The sequence below is a fragment of the Tyto alba genome, unplaced genomic scaffold (genome assembly GCF_018691265.1).
Source record: "Tyto alba isolate M040663 unplaced genomic scaffold, T.alba_DEE_v4.0 Super-Scaffold_13, whole genome shotgun sequence".
Classification (NCBI taxonomy): Eukaryota; Metazoa; Chordata; class Aves; order Strigiformes; family Tytonidae; genus Tyto; species Tyto alba.
The window spans coordinates 1,590,726-1,603,170 of NW_024881275.1; the positions used below are offsets into that span (position 1 = coordinate 1,590,726).

At 40.6% G+C, this 12,445-nt stretch overlaps 1 protein-coding gene across 4 annotated transcripts in view; it reads right to left on the reverse strand.

Annotated features, from left to right (window-relative positions):
- Positions 1–3,970: 3,970 nt before the first annotated feature.
- The window catches only part of SLF1 (SMC5-SMC6 complex localization factor 1), a 45,059-nt gene continuing 36,584 nt past the window's right edge, over positions 3,971–12,445 (reverse strand). For all 4 annotated transcript variants that reach the window (XM_042787605.1, XM_042787604.1, XM_042787603.1 and 1 more), the window contains 3 exons: positions 10,519–10,611; positions 9,945–10,127; positions 3,971–7,425 (listed from right to left, as the gene is read on the reverse strand). In XM_042787605.1, the coding sequence (XP_042643539.1) occupies positions 6,941–7,425; positions 9,945–10,127; positions 10,519–10,611 (761 nt within the window). In that variant the 3' untranslated portion in view covers positions 3,971–6,940. The remainder of the gene's footprint in view (positions 7,426–9,944; positions 10,128–10,518; positions 10,612–12,445) is intronic.

Sequence of the window (12,445 nt, forward strand, 5' to 3'; positions counted from 1 at the left end):
GGTGAAAGGGAAATATTTGAAATGGCATCCTGCTCGCCTATATGTAGACTGCCGTGTGAAGCAGGAGTTTGCCTTCTCTCCCCTTGGGCAGCCCGCGACGGCCCCCCCAGCAGCACAGCAGACTCCTGTTTCAGGGGTGGCGAGCAGCCGCCGTGGGCGAACACGGTAACACCACATCAGAGATTTGTGTCTTAAACCCGGGGCTGCTGTGGGCACAGCATGCATGTGAAAGGAGTCTTCTGGGTTTGTGGAAAAAAAAACAAACCAAAACCAAACAACCCCTAACCTGAGCTGTCGCTTAATAACGGCGGTGGAGTCCCTGCAAACGTAGCTGTGGTAGAGCCTTTGATAATTGCGCCCATCACTTAATCTTATCATTTCCCTCCCTGCTTTTATTTTTTTTTTTGTGTGTGTGTAGTTTGCAAAGGCACATCAGGGAACAAGAAACTCTCCACATTCTATGAACACTCCTGAAATCAGAAGGGGCTGATAGAGAAGATAGGTTATCGTCACTCCACATGGATTCCATATGAAGTTCGATCTTCAGTAGCTCGAGAGCCATTACAGATAGCGCGTCCCCTGCGCAGAGAGGGTGTGCAGCAAACAGGTGAATGTGGTGACCACCTCAGACTGCCAGATCATATTTGTTCTCACAGCAGGCGAGCACGCGTATATTGGGGTAGGTAGCATAACATCCCTAAAGGAAATTGGGGTTTGAGCATTAGTGAGAATTAGAAAATGTCAAATTTTGAGACTAAATGGGTAAGTAAGGTAAAAAAACAAGCCAACAAGCTGAATTATTGACATTGCAGTTTTATGATTTTCTAATATAGATCTCTTTATGTTAGGGTTTTTTTTATATATATATATATATATATATATATTTTTTTTTTTAACTTAGCTTTGCCTTCCCTAAATTGTCCAAATCACCATTGGTTACAGGTGAGCTGGTATACAGACAGTTACATATCTTAGCAAAACATCTACTACTTTTAAATACCAGAGGAAGGTGCACTGGGAGTTAAAGAAGAATGAGACCTTCTTTACATGACTCTTCTGAAAAACCGTGACATTTAGCAAATGTATATATGCTCATTTAGGTACGACAAGAATTAGATTAATTAGACTTCGGCTGTGTGCAAGTGACAAGCCACAACAGGTAAACCTCCCTGTGTCAGCACTCCTTAACAATTTGTATAAGCTGACTGTTCACTCTTCCACTGTTTTATTTTCACTTCTCCTACATTCAAGATTAATGATAATTTTCCAGCATCAATAAGATAGCTCTCCTGAAAGATTAATGAAACTCGCACTGAAAGAACCCTGAAGCTGGATCTCAATTTCTTAACAGAACTTGAATGAAGTATTTTTGTGCCCTTCTTTCTTCTTCCCTCTCCAGCCAGCAGTCTCTTTGAGTGTGGCTGGTAACAGTAACTCCTGATGTTCTTAAAGACCAACAAAACAATCTCATTTTCCTTTTTATTTTTTTTTTTTTTAATGTATGTTATCATCAGCTTTAGGCAAATAGAAGTGTTGTTTCTTAATATTCCTAATTATTTCTGGAGGAATTTAATCATGGTCTCCAAGCACCTGGTTCACAGGTGCCTGTGTAGATAGTGTTACCGGAGCTCTGCAGCTTTTCTGTTTCGTCTCTTCTGCATGGTGTTCCCAACCTGCCTGCAGGACAAAGTCTGCTAAATAGTTCTCAGTTCATCCTTTTTAAAAAGAAGGCATTTTACATCTACTCAACTGCCTAAAATACGCTGCTATAATAGTATCTATTGATAACCTGACCTAAAGCAACTTCTTAGACAACCAAAATGCATTTTATTTTTTTCAGAGAGATTACAAGTTTGATAAATTAGGTGCATTTTTCACTATCTTCATGTGAATATGAGAAGAGACAACTATTTTGCAAAGTGTAATTTTTAGAGATGTTTTCCTGAAGAAGCATCATCTCATATCCTGGTAAATATGATGACAAATTTATGAACTTGTAAGGATCTTTACGTGTTACAGTTTGATGTCTGTAATTATTTAATGTGCATTTAACAGATTAAAAAAGGAGTTATCTGACAGATTTTATAGAGTATGCGTTTGGGAATGATCACTGAGCATGAAATGTTTCTCGTGGTGTTCCTCTGGGGTTGGCACTCAGACTGGCATGTTTCACCAACAGAGTAAATATACAGCAATCCAGATTTATGTTTGCATTGCACGTGGCACAGGAGGTGATGAAATGACCACTCTCACAGATTGGTCTGGCTCGGTCACTGCAGTGGAGCCCTGCCAAGTGTCTTAATGCAGCCAGTGCGAGTTAAATTGAAACACCACACGATGAGGGCTGTACTTACCTGACAATGAACTGGAGATGGGTTCCTCTGAGTTTACCGGGCACTGCTGACCCCAGGGGAGCACGGCCGGCGCGGTGCTCAGCCAAAAAGGCTCTACGGGCAAAGGGACGGTCTTGTCACAGAACCACCATTTAGGTTGGGAAAGGCCTCTCTGATGAGGGAGCCCAACCGCTTCCCCAGCGCTGCCAACCCCCCCCCCCCCCCCCAGCACCGCACCCACCCGCCCTTTAGATGCCTCCGGGGAGGGTGACTCCCCCCCACACACCCCGGGCAGCCCGTCCCAGGGCTCGGCAGCCCTCGCAGCGCAGAACTTTTTCCCCAGCCCCAACCTAAACCTCCCCCGGTGCAGCTGGCGGCCGTTTCCCCTCGTCCTCCCGCGGGTCCCTCGGGAGAAGAGGCCGACCCCCCCCTCGCTCCGGCCTCCTTCCCGGGAGCTGCAGCGAGCGAGGAAGGCTCCCCTCAGCCTCCTCCTCTCCAGGCCGAAGCCCGCCGTCCGTCCCCTCGGCCGCTCCCGCCAGCCCCGGGGCTCCAGCCCCCTCCCCAGCCCCGCTGCCCTTCTCTGGACACGCTCCAGCCCCTCCCCGCCTTTCCCGCCGCGAGGGGCCCGCAGCTGAGCCCGCTAACGGCGGGGCGGCCTCCCCGGGGCCGGGGCCGGGGCCGGGGCCGGGGCCGGGGGGCCGGGGAGCCGGGGCCGGGGCCGGGGGGCCGAGGCCGGGGCCGGGGCCGGGGCCTGGGCCGGGGGGCCGGGGGGCCGGGGCCGGGGGGGCCGAGGCAGCGGTTTGGCACTAACTCTGCACCGGGCGCCTGTGACGCGGCCCCTTCGGCAGCGCAGCGATGTGGCATCACTCGGGATCGTGGGTGGCACAGGGAAGAGCTTCAGGGCTGTTTGCCCAGTTTAGAGAGCTCAGGGCCTGAGGTTTGAACCTCCTCCCTGTTACAACAAATTTTAAATGGCTGTTGAAGCCACAGGAATATTTAAATGTTGTAGGCTAACCTTTGCTCCTAAACAAAAATAAAACAAATCAACAGCAAAACCCCTGAGCCCAGACTCATGCGGCCAGTAGCGATCTACTCGCCAGTGAGCTTGACCATTTGGAAATGAAGAAACACTCCGTAAAGCATCTCACAAACACCACCGCACATGAAGTGATGTGCTTCCTATCTAGTAACGGCAGCAGTGTGAAAGAAAGAGTGTGTGTCGGGGAACACGCGGCACTGAAATTCTGCTTAATGCAACTTTTCTGGCAACTTTTGAAGGTTGACCAACACCTCTGCGCGCTGTTATAGTTCCCGACTGAGTACCCCGGCCTGCTCTACCTTTTGTTTTACTGGCACTAACCGGTTACGGTGCTGCTGAGCACCGCCACTCTTCCTGGTACACGCGCAGAGGTGATCTTCTCCAACTGTATGCCGGAGGTGGAGAATAATGAGCGTTTCAAAGGGCTGGGAAAAATAGGATTGATTGAGGATGAAGACGTTCCCTCGTGCTCGTGAAGCATGTCGGCGTGTGAATCGTGGGCAGAGAGAGCAAAAGGGGAGAGGGGGCTGGCTGGCTGATTTTGTTTGTTCTTCTAACTAAGGCAGGAAGTGGGAAATACCATACATACCAAGAGGGATTTTAAAAAGCAGACAGTTTAATCACTTAATACATCTCACTTTATTGCAGTCATGATTTAACAGGAGAGTTTTGCCATTCTGAAAGAGAACGGGTACTCTCTAATAAATTAGATGAAGCGCATAATTTTATGTTAAATAAGACTGAGATATATTTAAGATTTTTTAAGGGCACAGAGTTTGCAAACTTGAGTATATATAAAACTGAATATGTATAAAACCGAACTTTGTTAAGAGCGTAACTGGGAAATAACAGGAAAATTTTCAGTAGATGATCCTTAAACTGAGAGAACATTAGAGAGAACAAAATTGTGTCACCATATAATTAAAGACTGATGATGCACACAGACAATACTTAAGTTGGGGCTACATGTGGAGTATTAATTCAGACATTTGCTAACTTTTCAGTGTTTCATTTTGCAATGTTAATAGTGTTCGTTTAGTGTGCGTTATCTACTTTTCTCTACAGTGTCTTGGAGGGATGTACTTGAAATTAGTTTAAGTAGGTAAGTAGGACTTATAAATGATTTATGTGCTTTTTTTTGCTATCTAAATGACATGATAACAAATAACTGTGAAAGTATCTTGGATATATAAGCAGAATCACTCTCTTTATTAGACCAAAATAATGCTTTTCCTGCTTTAATTTCATTCACTAATGTATTATATAGGAATATATATGAATATTCTGAAGCATTTGCTTTTCCAGGTCCACCAGAATTCTTCTTCTGTGGTTCTCTGAGTCCCAATTCTTTTAAATTCCCAATTACTATTAAATTAATGACTAAATAAAATGTTAATATTGCCAACTTAAATGCGTATTTTGTATTCTTTACAAAATATGTGTGTAGCATTTCTTTCAGCATGTCCTGCAACGAGGAATACTGATGTTTATTAGTCCCTCTCATATATGACAAAGGCTTTTTTGGTGTTGTTTTCTTACTAGAGAAAAATAAAAACTGCACAAACAGAAACAAATGCAGTATGCGCTGACCCTTCATTCTGTTAGTGCAGGCTGTTCTGCATGCATGTATAAAAATAATAATCGGCCATGAATAAACACTGAACATTTGTAATGAAGGCCTGGTTCCACAACCAACTCAGTCTGAGCATCTCTGGTGGATTACAGTGAGACCATCTATCTCAGCTGCAGAAAGGCTAAATGGAAGTTTTAATGTGCTGCATCAACGTAACTTAGTCCCTCTAGTCAAGCAACATCAATTTCTGAAGCAGCTATTATCCACACCCTTTCTTTTAGAGTTCTTCTTTTAATATTATAAATTGCTATTACAGAAGAATTGGAGTTGGAAGCGTTGCTAATTAGTACCTTCCTTCTGAAGGCTAAGATTTTAAACCGATCTATTACTGAATCTGTTAGAAAAAAATCAGGTATCCTCATTTTAAAGCAGAACTTCCTTCTCTTCCCTTGGAAGAGGAAGGGATAAACTTCCCTTACAAGTGTGTCTCACGTTCCCAGACCCCAGTCTGAAATGAATTTTGCACTGGAGCTCTGCAAAGGTGCAAGGCAGGAAGAGCAGTCGTTGCTGCATAAATGTGCAACAAGGACTCTCCAACACACACAGCCCTCCTGCATCCCCAGCCCCGTGCGGCACAGTGATGTAGTTCAGCTGCCTCACGAGCCTCGATACCTTTAAAGAACAGCACAGGATTTTCTCTTTTTCTTAATTAATTAGAAGGACCATCTGATAGAATATGTAGCACACAATTCTAAATTAGGTTAGAGGATTAGTTTAGAGGATTTATCACGTGTAGTTTGCATGTATTCTCAGAATGGAGAACAAAATTCTCACATTAAATGGGGTGTCATTTTTAAGGAGATCCATACTTAGCGTCAGAATCTGATGCCCAGTGCATACTTAAACTGTCTTGCCTAATCCTTTGTAAATTCCCCTGCCAACGTAACTAGATTTGTGCCACTGCTTCCATCGGCATCTTTACTGGAGGGAATCCCAGGAGCGTTACCAGATCATTTCGTACCCTGCCACTGTAATGGATTTATCAAACCCCTGCCAGCCACCACGAGTCAGAGCAGAGCCAAGGACACCGCAAGTTATGCTGCGGGTGGATCTGGCCCCTCGCCGGCGGCTTCCCCGGCCTGGGAATCGGCGAGATGAGATGATTGTTTGACCCACCGGAGCTCTGCAAACCGCCCCAGCACCCGGGCCAGCCTCCTCAAGCCAGACCCCGCACCAAAACGAACGTGACCGCCAGCGCCGCGGCGCTGATGGGGGAGAAGAAGGTTTTCCACGCGCCTTCGTGTGAACGTTTCTATCAAGCTAACAGAGACCTGGGAAATGTTAGCACGCTGATTCTGTAAGTATGGGTACATTCTACAATCTATCCATAGACGTGAGCTGTGCTGAGTTCTACAAGACGTAGTTAATTTACACAGTGTAATTTTAATTTTGACAAGTCAAGGATAAACGAGGAAAAAATAGAAAGAATTTGTTTTCCATATATTTTTGCTTAAAACCAGATATGTATAACACCGGTTTTATTAGAGGATATTAACAAATATAGGCACATGCCTTTCCCAAGGAAAAACTGTTTGTTTTATTGTTTAACTTTAGGGTCACTACCTCTGGAAACCAAAAAGTGAACCATGGCGTAAGACTTGTATCAAAGACTTCCAGGACAGAAAATACAAAGTTTAACTTAGTGCAAATGACATAGCACCCTCCTGAGGTGGTCACAGGCATCCAGATCTGTCAGAAAACCAGAAGGCATTGGTATTGTTAAAATTTTGCCTAAAAAAATGCACTGAATCAATGCATCCAACTTCCAGGTTCTAGTAGAGGGAAGTGTTAACAACATGGGCAATAATAACATGTAGCACTGCTGTAGGGCTCTGAAACTTGTACTTTGGTTGCTGGAAAAATGGCCCAATACCAAGGGTTGACAGTCAAGATTCAACCCATGCAGCTTGTTTGGAACCTAACTGTTAAAAAGACTTAAGTATAGAGCTGATATGCCTCCACCATAGTTTTCAGAGTTGCTAATAGAGCCTTCACCTGTTCTTCAGGGAAAAAACCCATGTTTTCAGCTATTTCTGGAAGAAACTGTGGAAGCTTCTGAAAAGTTTCTAGCTCTCTAAAATATGCACCTACTAACCAATCTGCAGAAAATTCATTTTTCATCTTACAGGTATCATGAGCCATTACTGAAAGTCCTTTTGAACAAGCTACCTCTCTGAGAGTTAAACTAAAGGGTGAAGACAGATTATAAACTGAACAAAAATTCAGCAGCATCTTACTAAATAAAATCAACCACAGTTCTCCCTGCTGACGGCAAAAATCTTGTTCTGTGTGTTCACAGAGGCTTTCAATGCTCTCTTCTGGATGAACAATATGCAAAAGTTCTTGCTTTACTGCTAGTGATTCAACATAATCCAGTGGCATTTTTCCATGGGAGTCCCTCTGCTGTAGAAGGACTGGTCCTGCAGGGAAAATATAAACATTAATAAAACCAGCACATTCAATTTGGCAGCTGAACAAGATTTTGGGCTTGCTTTTTGCCAGAAGCTAGGAGTCTGTTTAAATTCATTTTTGTACTAAGTTATGTTGATGTAGGTAATGAGTTACACACTTGCAATACAATCTAGAACATGTAGACAGACCCTTTGTAACAGTTTTGTTATGATACTGTCTTAATTTTCTTCCCAGTTATGCTAGGTTGAAAGCCAAGGATTATTGTATATACATGGGAAAGAAATTAAAATGTTGCCTATCCGAAAATTTCAAGTGGCAATACACAGAGTATGTAAAATTGTAATGTTATTACTGTTGTAAAATTCTATTATATATTATAGACCAGGCTATTTGCTGACACTGACTCCAAATTAAAGGCACGTTACTGTGATGGTCTTTATTTTACTCTTCTGGATTGTGTGGCCAATCTCATCCTAGGCTATGCAGCAAGGTAAACTATTGAGTTTAGTTAGACTAGGAATCCTAGTCTTCCCTCAACAACTGAGTTTCAAAATTTGGTTTTGACAGACGTCTGAAATGCAAAAAGTAACTACTCTAATAAACAGATTTAAAGTAAGTAAATGGGACATGTTTTACTGGTTCAGGTTATATTACATTCATTTGGTATTTTCTGTTTATTAGTACAATGGAGCTATCAATATTTAAACAGTTTACAGACACCTTGATAAGTTTAAGAAATGCCACATCAGAAAGAAAAAAATGAAGTCAGTTAACACACTGCAGGTGGTGTTTTTCAAAGATGAATGCATCAGGAATCTTCCTATGTAAGTTTGGATTACTATGCTAAAGTAATGATGTCATTTTTACTTGAATACATTTTCAGAAATATATTTTCATTACAATAGCTAATTCACCGCATTACATATCTATACTACAGGTTTTAACTTTGCCGTGATTGAAGCTATATTGTTTTACTCCATCACTGAATATGCTATATAATTAAATTTTGCAAGCTGAAGGTTTTTTTAGAGAAAGAAAGTGAAAAGTTTTTGCGGAGATGTGTCGGTGATTACTGAGCTGAGTAAATCCACACTGAATGGGTAACATGCCTTCTACCGCATTCTTGTCAGCTACTTGACAGGCCAAAACCCAGAGTGTGACAAAGGCAAAGATAAGGGTACACGCAGCCTTACAGTTGCCAGAAAACCTTGATGAATGCAAGTGCAAGTAGAGCTCTTCCCCTAGGACAACAGGATCATCCACTGCCTATTCTTCACAACAGCCTAGGAAAAATGCACATCTGCCAGGGCGAAGCCATTTCCAATTGAGGAGCTGGGCTTCCAACAATATTGGCTATTGCATCACTTAGACCGATTGAACTGAGCCCAGGTATTGGCTTGGCATGTCAGATACATGGTTCAGCAGATATATAAAACACCTGGGAGCCACAGAAGTGAAGCTCAGCAAACACAGAGGTGGAACTGCCGAGAAAGGTATTGATTATGAGCCGGTGCTTGCACAACAGACACAGAAATAGCCTTTAGGGGGCAGGAGAAGACTGTAAATACAGAGGGTCTTATGCCAAGAATTAAATAAAATTTTGTTTCTCTACCTTAATTAAGTAATAGGCCATCTAAATACAGTGCACTCTTCTGCCTCGTGGCTACACGCAGAATGATTTTTATTGAAAAAATTTGGACTCAGCATATACTGCGTAGAGATTAAACTGACACTGGAGGTCAATGGTAAGGATATCGCAAATACTCATTTTAGTAAATGAATTAAAAGAAGGAATAGTTGATATCCAAGACCATTCTTTGCAGTTGTTTTTAAAAAAACATGCTAAGTTAATTATATTGATACAGTGTATTTCAAGACAAGATACAAGCTCCCTGTTACTGAACAGAAAATATTGTTCAAAACATTTATCATGTGTCTGCCTAAGGGGCAATGTATCTTTTTTTAGAAACTAAGGCATCCCTCCCACTATTATCCCTAAACAGCAGTTATCACGATTACAATATAGATTCCTTTCTTAAACTAATTACCAAGCTAATTGTGTTCTTCAAAGACTATCACATCAATTTTCATAAATGCTGAACAAATTTATATTGAAATACATGATTATATAGAGATTTACTGATCTATTTTTGCATCATGGTAAAAATAGATCAAAACAAAAGAAAATCCTGAGCTTTGCTTGGTGACTAGGTAATCTTTATCTTCATTAATGAGTTTGGAGAATATAGTTACAATGCATATGGTGTAAAATGCAGAATAAAAACATTACCATATTGGAAAAAAATGTGAAAATCCTGGTTGATTTCATATTCAGCTGATCAAGATAAGTGTGAAAACAGTATTATTTTTATTGTGACCAAAACAGCTTGGCTTAAAATTGTTTTTAAATAAATATTTCATAATAACATTGTATTTTAAGCAACCATTAAGAAAAACACCACGAACTTCATATGGACTCGGAACAGTGGATAGTTTCCCTAAACCAGTTTAGCATAAATGCACTCACCCCCACGCTGAAGTAGCAGCTTGCCAATTTCTACATGTCCATTTGACAGTGCATCATGCAAAGGAGTCACCCCGTCCACTTGACTGAGCAGGTCTACCTCTGGACAACGCTGCAAAATTTCACGGACACACACTGTGCTGCCATGGTTACAGGCTTCATGCAAAGGCGTCCAGCCAGCATAGTCTGAATTATAAATCAAGGGAAGTTTTAAAACAGCAGAAGTAGTATTAAAACGTTAATAATGTACTTCATTAGACAGCAAAACACTTCACTTCTTAGTATTCATCGTGGCACAGTGGCAGCTTCTGATTTCAAAACAAGAAATTCTATTGAAAAACATCTGAAAAAATTAAATAGCATTTAAAAAAAAAACCAGAAAATGGGATGTTAAAACATACTTTAGTCATAAATTAGCCTTTCTTCAATGTCTGCTATAAAGTCCTCATTTTGTGTTGTTTAAAATAACAAAGACAGTTTTAATAGTATAAATATAAACTTTATTGTCAAACAGATATTAATACAGTTCTTTATCTGGCTTAATTTCTTAGTTCTGTAGAGAAAATGAATAACTTACCTTTAACATTAATGTCTATTCCAGGGATAGAGAGAAGCTGAATCAATCTCTCCACTTTGTTACTTATGCAAGCTTTATGCAGGGTTGCCTCTCCTACCATAAAAAATTAATAGATTACACTAGACTAGGCAAGATAGCAACTAAAGAAAATAATCAAAGTGCCTGGAACTAGGAGACCTGGCTATATGCCAGAAAATTCAATAATGAGTAAGATTTTCCTTTATCCTGTTTAACCATCTTTTAAGAAAATTCAAAAAAAACCCACAGAGCTTCTGTTCCACCAGAGATCCAGCAATGAAATTGTATTGCAAACGGTTTAACACAGGAATTATCTCCCCCCAGTTCAAGGTTTAAAGCTTCAATCACACTATAAAAGCACCAAGTGATCACAGAACACCAAAAATACTGGGTTTTGAAGCAATAAAACTTTAGAGTGCAGTTGCCCTCCCTTAAATTTATTCATGAACCTACGTTAAAATGTATGGTTCTTTTTACACAGCATTTATAGCTTAATTCAAATGAATGTTTCTGGCTAAGCACGAGTGCCTCTACACACTCAACTATAATTCAGAACTTCAAATCTGTTAACAGATGGTTTGCTGTTTCTCAATAGGCTGTCTGCCTTGGCTACAGTAGCAGGGGAGGGGGGAAAGAGAGAGAAATAAATGAAGGGGTAATAATAGCAATAATAATAGCAACAACAACAATAATAATAATAGCAATAATAATAATAATAATAATAGTTATTATTGTTTTGTTTTTTTTTTTTAAGTAAATCCTTGGGAAAAAAAAAAAAAAACAAAAACCAAACCCAACCAACCAAAAAAAAACCCAAAACAAAAAAAACAAACAACAAACCCCAAGCCTTAGTATCATGTAAAGCTGAAGTAAGTGCAAAGAATTGAACAGCAAGCAACTGAGAACTGCTGCTTATACGTAAAGATACCATTAGTTTCTGCATGATAAAAACTTGAGACCCATTCTAAACGTTAGTTCTCTTTTCACTAAATGATTAGGTTTGAACAAGAGCCAGAGGAAAATCTTGATGCCAGGTGAAAAATGATGCAACAAACATCTTAGAAATGAAAAATATCTCAGGCTAAATCTCTCAGTCTTTGAGATAAGATTTACATGGTATATTTTGTTATATTAATACCTTCACTATGTAAATCTGTCAGCTCCATACTCATTCTTTCAACAGAAGATACTACTTACAATTTTGGCAGGGGAAGAATAGAAAAAAAGTAATTTTTTTTTTTTTTTTTCCCCTTAGTCCTTCAGCTCACTTTTCTTTGTAGAAGTCAGCATGTAATAATTCACATCAATTTTACTTGCAAAAGCAATAAAGAGAAAGGGAACCAATTTTAAAAATGCATGGTCTGGCTCTGTTACTGAAGCTTTCTTAAATCCCAAAAGACGGTGAGGTTTTTTTTGTCCTTCAGTGTTTGTGATACAATTCTGGTTTTAATTTTTTGAACAATCCCAGCTTGCTTTTTCCAGTTTTTTCTAAGGTTTCTCCTGGGTGTCATATTAATATAGTTGTGTTTTAAGTGATATAGGTAAATTTCTGATGATGCAGATGACAAAAAGTAGTTCCAGCAAGTAACTCTGTTCAGGTAAAGGCTCATGTAAAGTACAATTTATTAAATTTGTGTAGTAAGTAGCAACCGAATGAATTACTGCAGTGCTGTTTTATTCCTTAGGTACTTGGGTTCCAGTATAGCTAAGACAAAAGCCAAATGCCTTTCATAGTCTGGGCTGAATGCCTGGAAGAAAACAGTCCATATGCTTAACACAGCTATGTAACATAGCATACTCCTCAGTCTTTGTTCACAAAATGTCTAGGACTGAAAGAGATGAAGACTGAATTATACTTTCAAATCAGAAGACGTTGATCCTACCAAGCACAGGTTGAGGTGGATTAGCA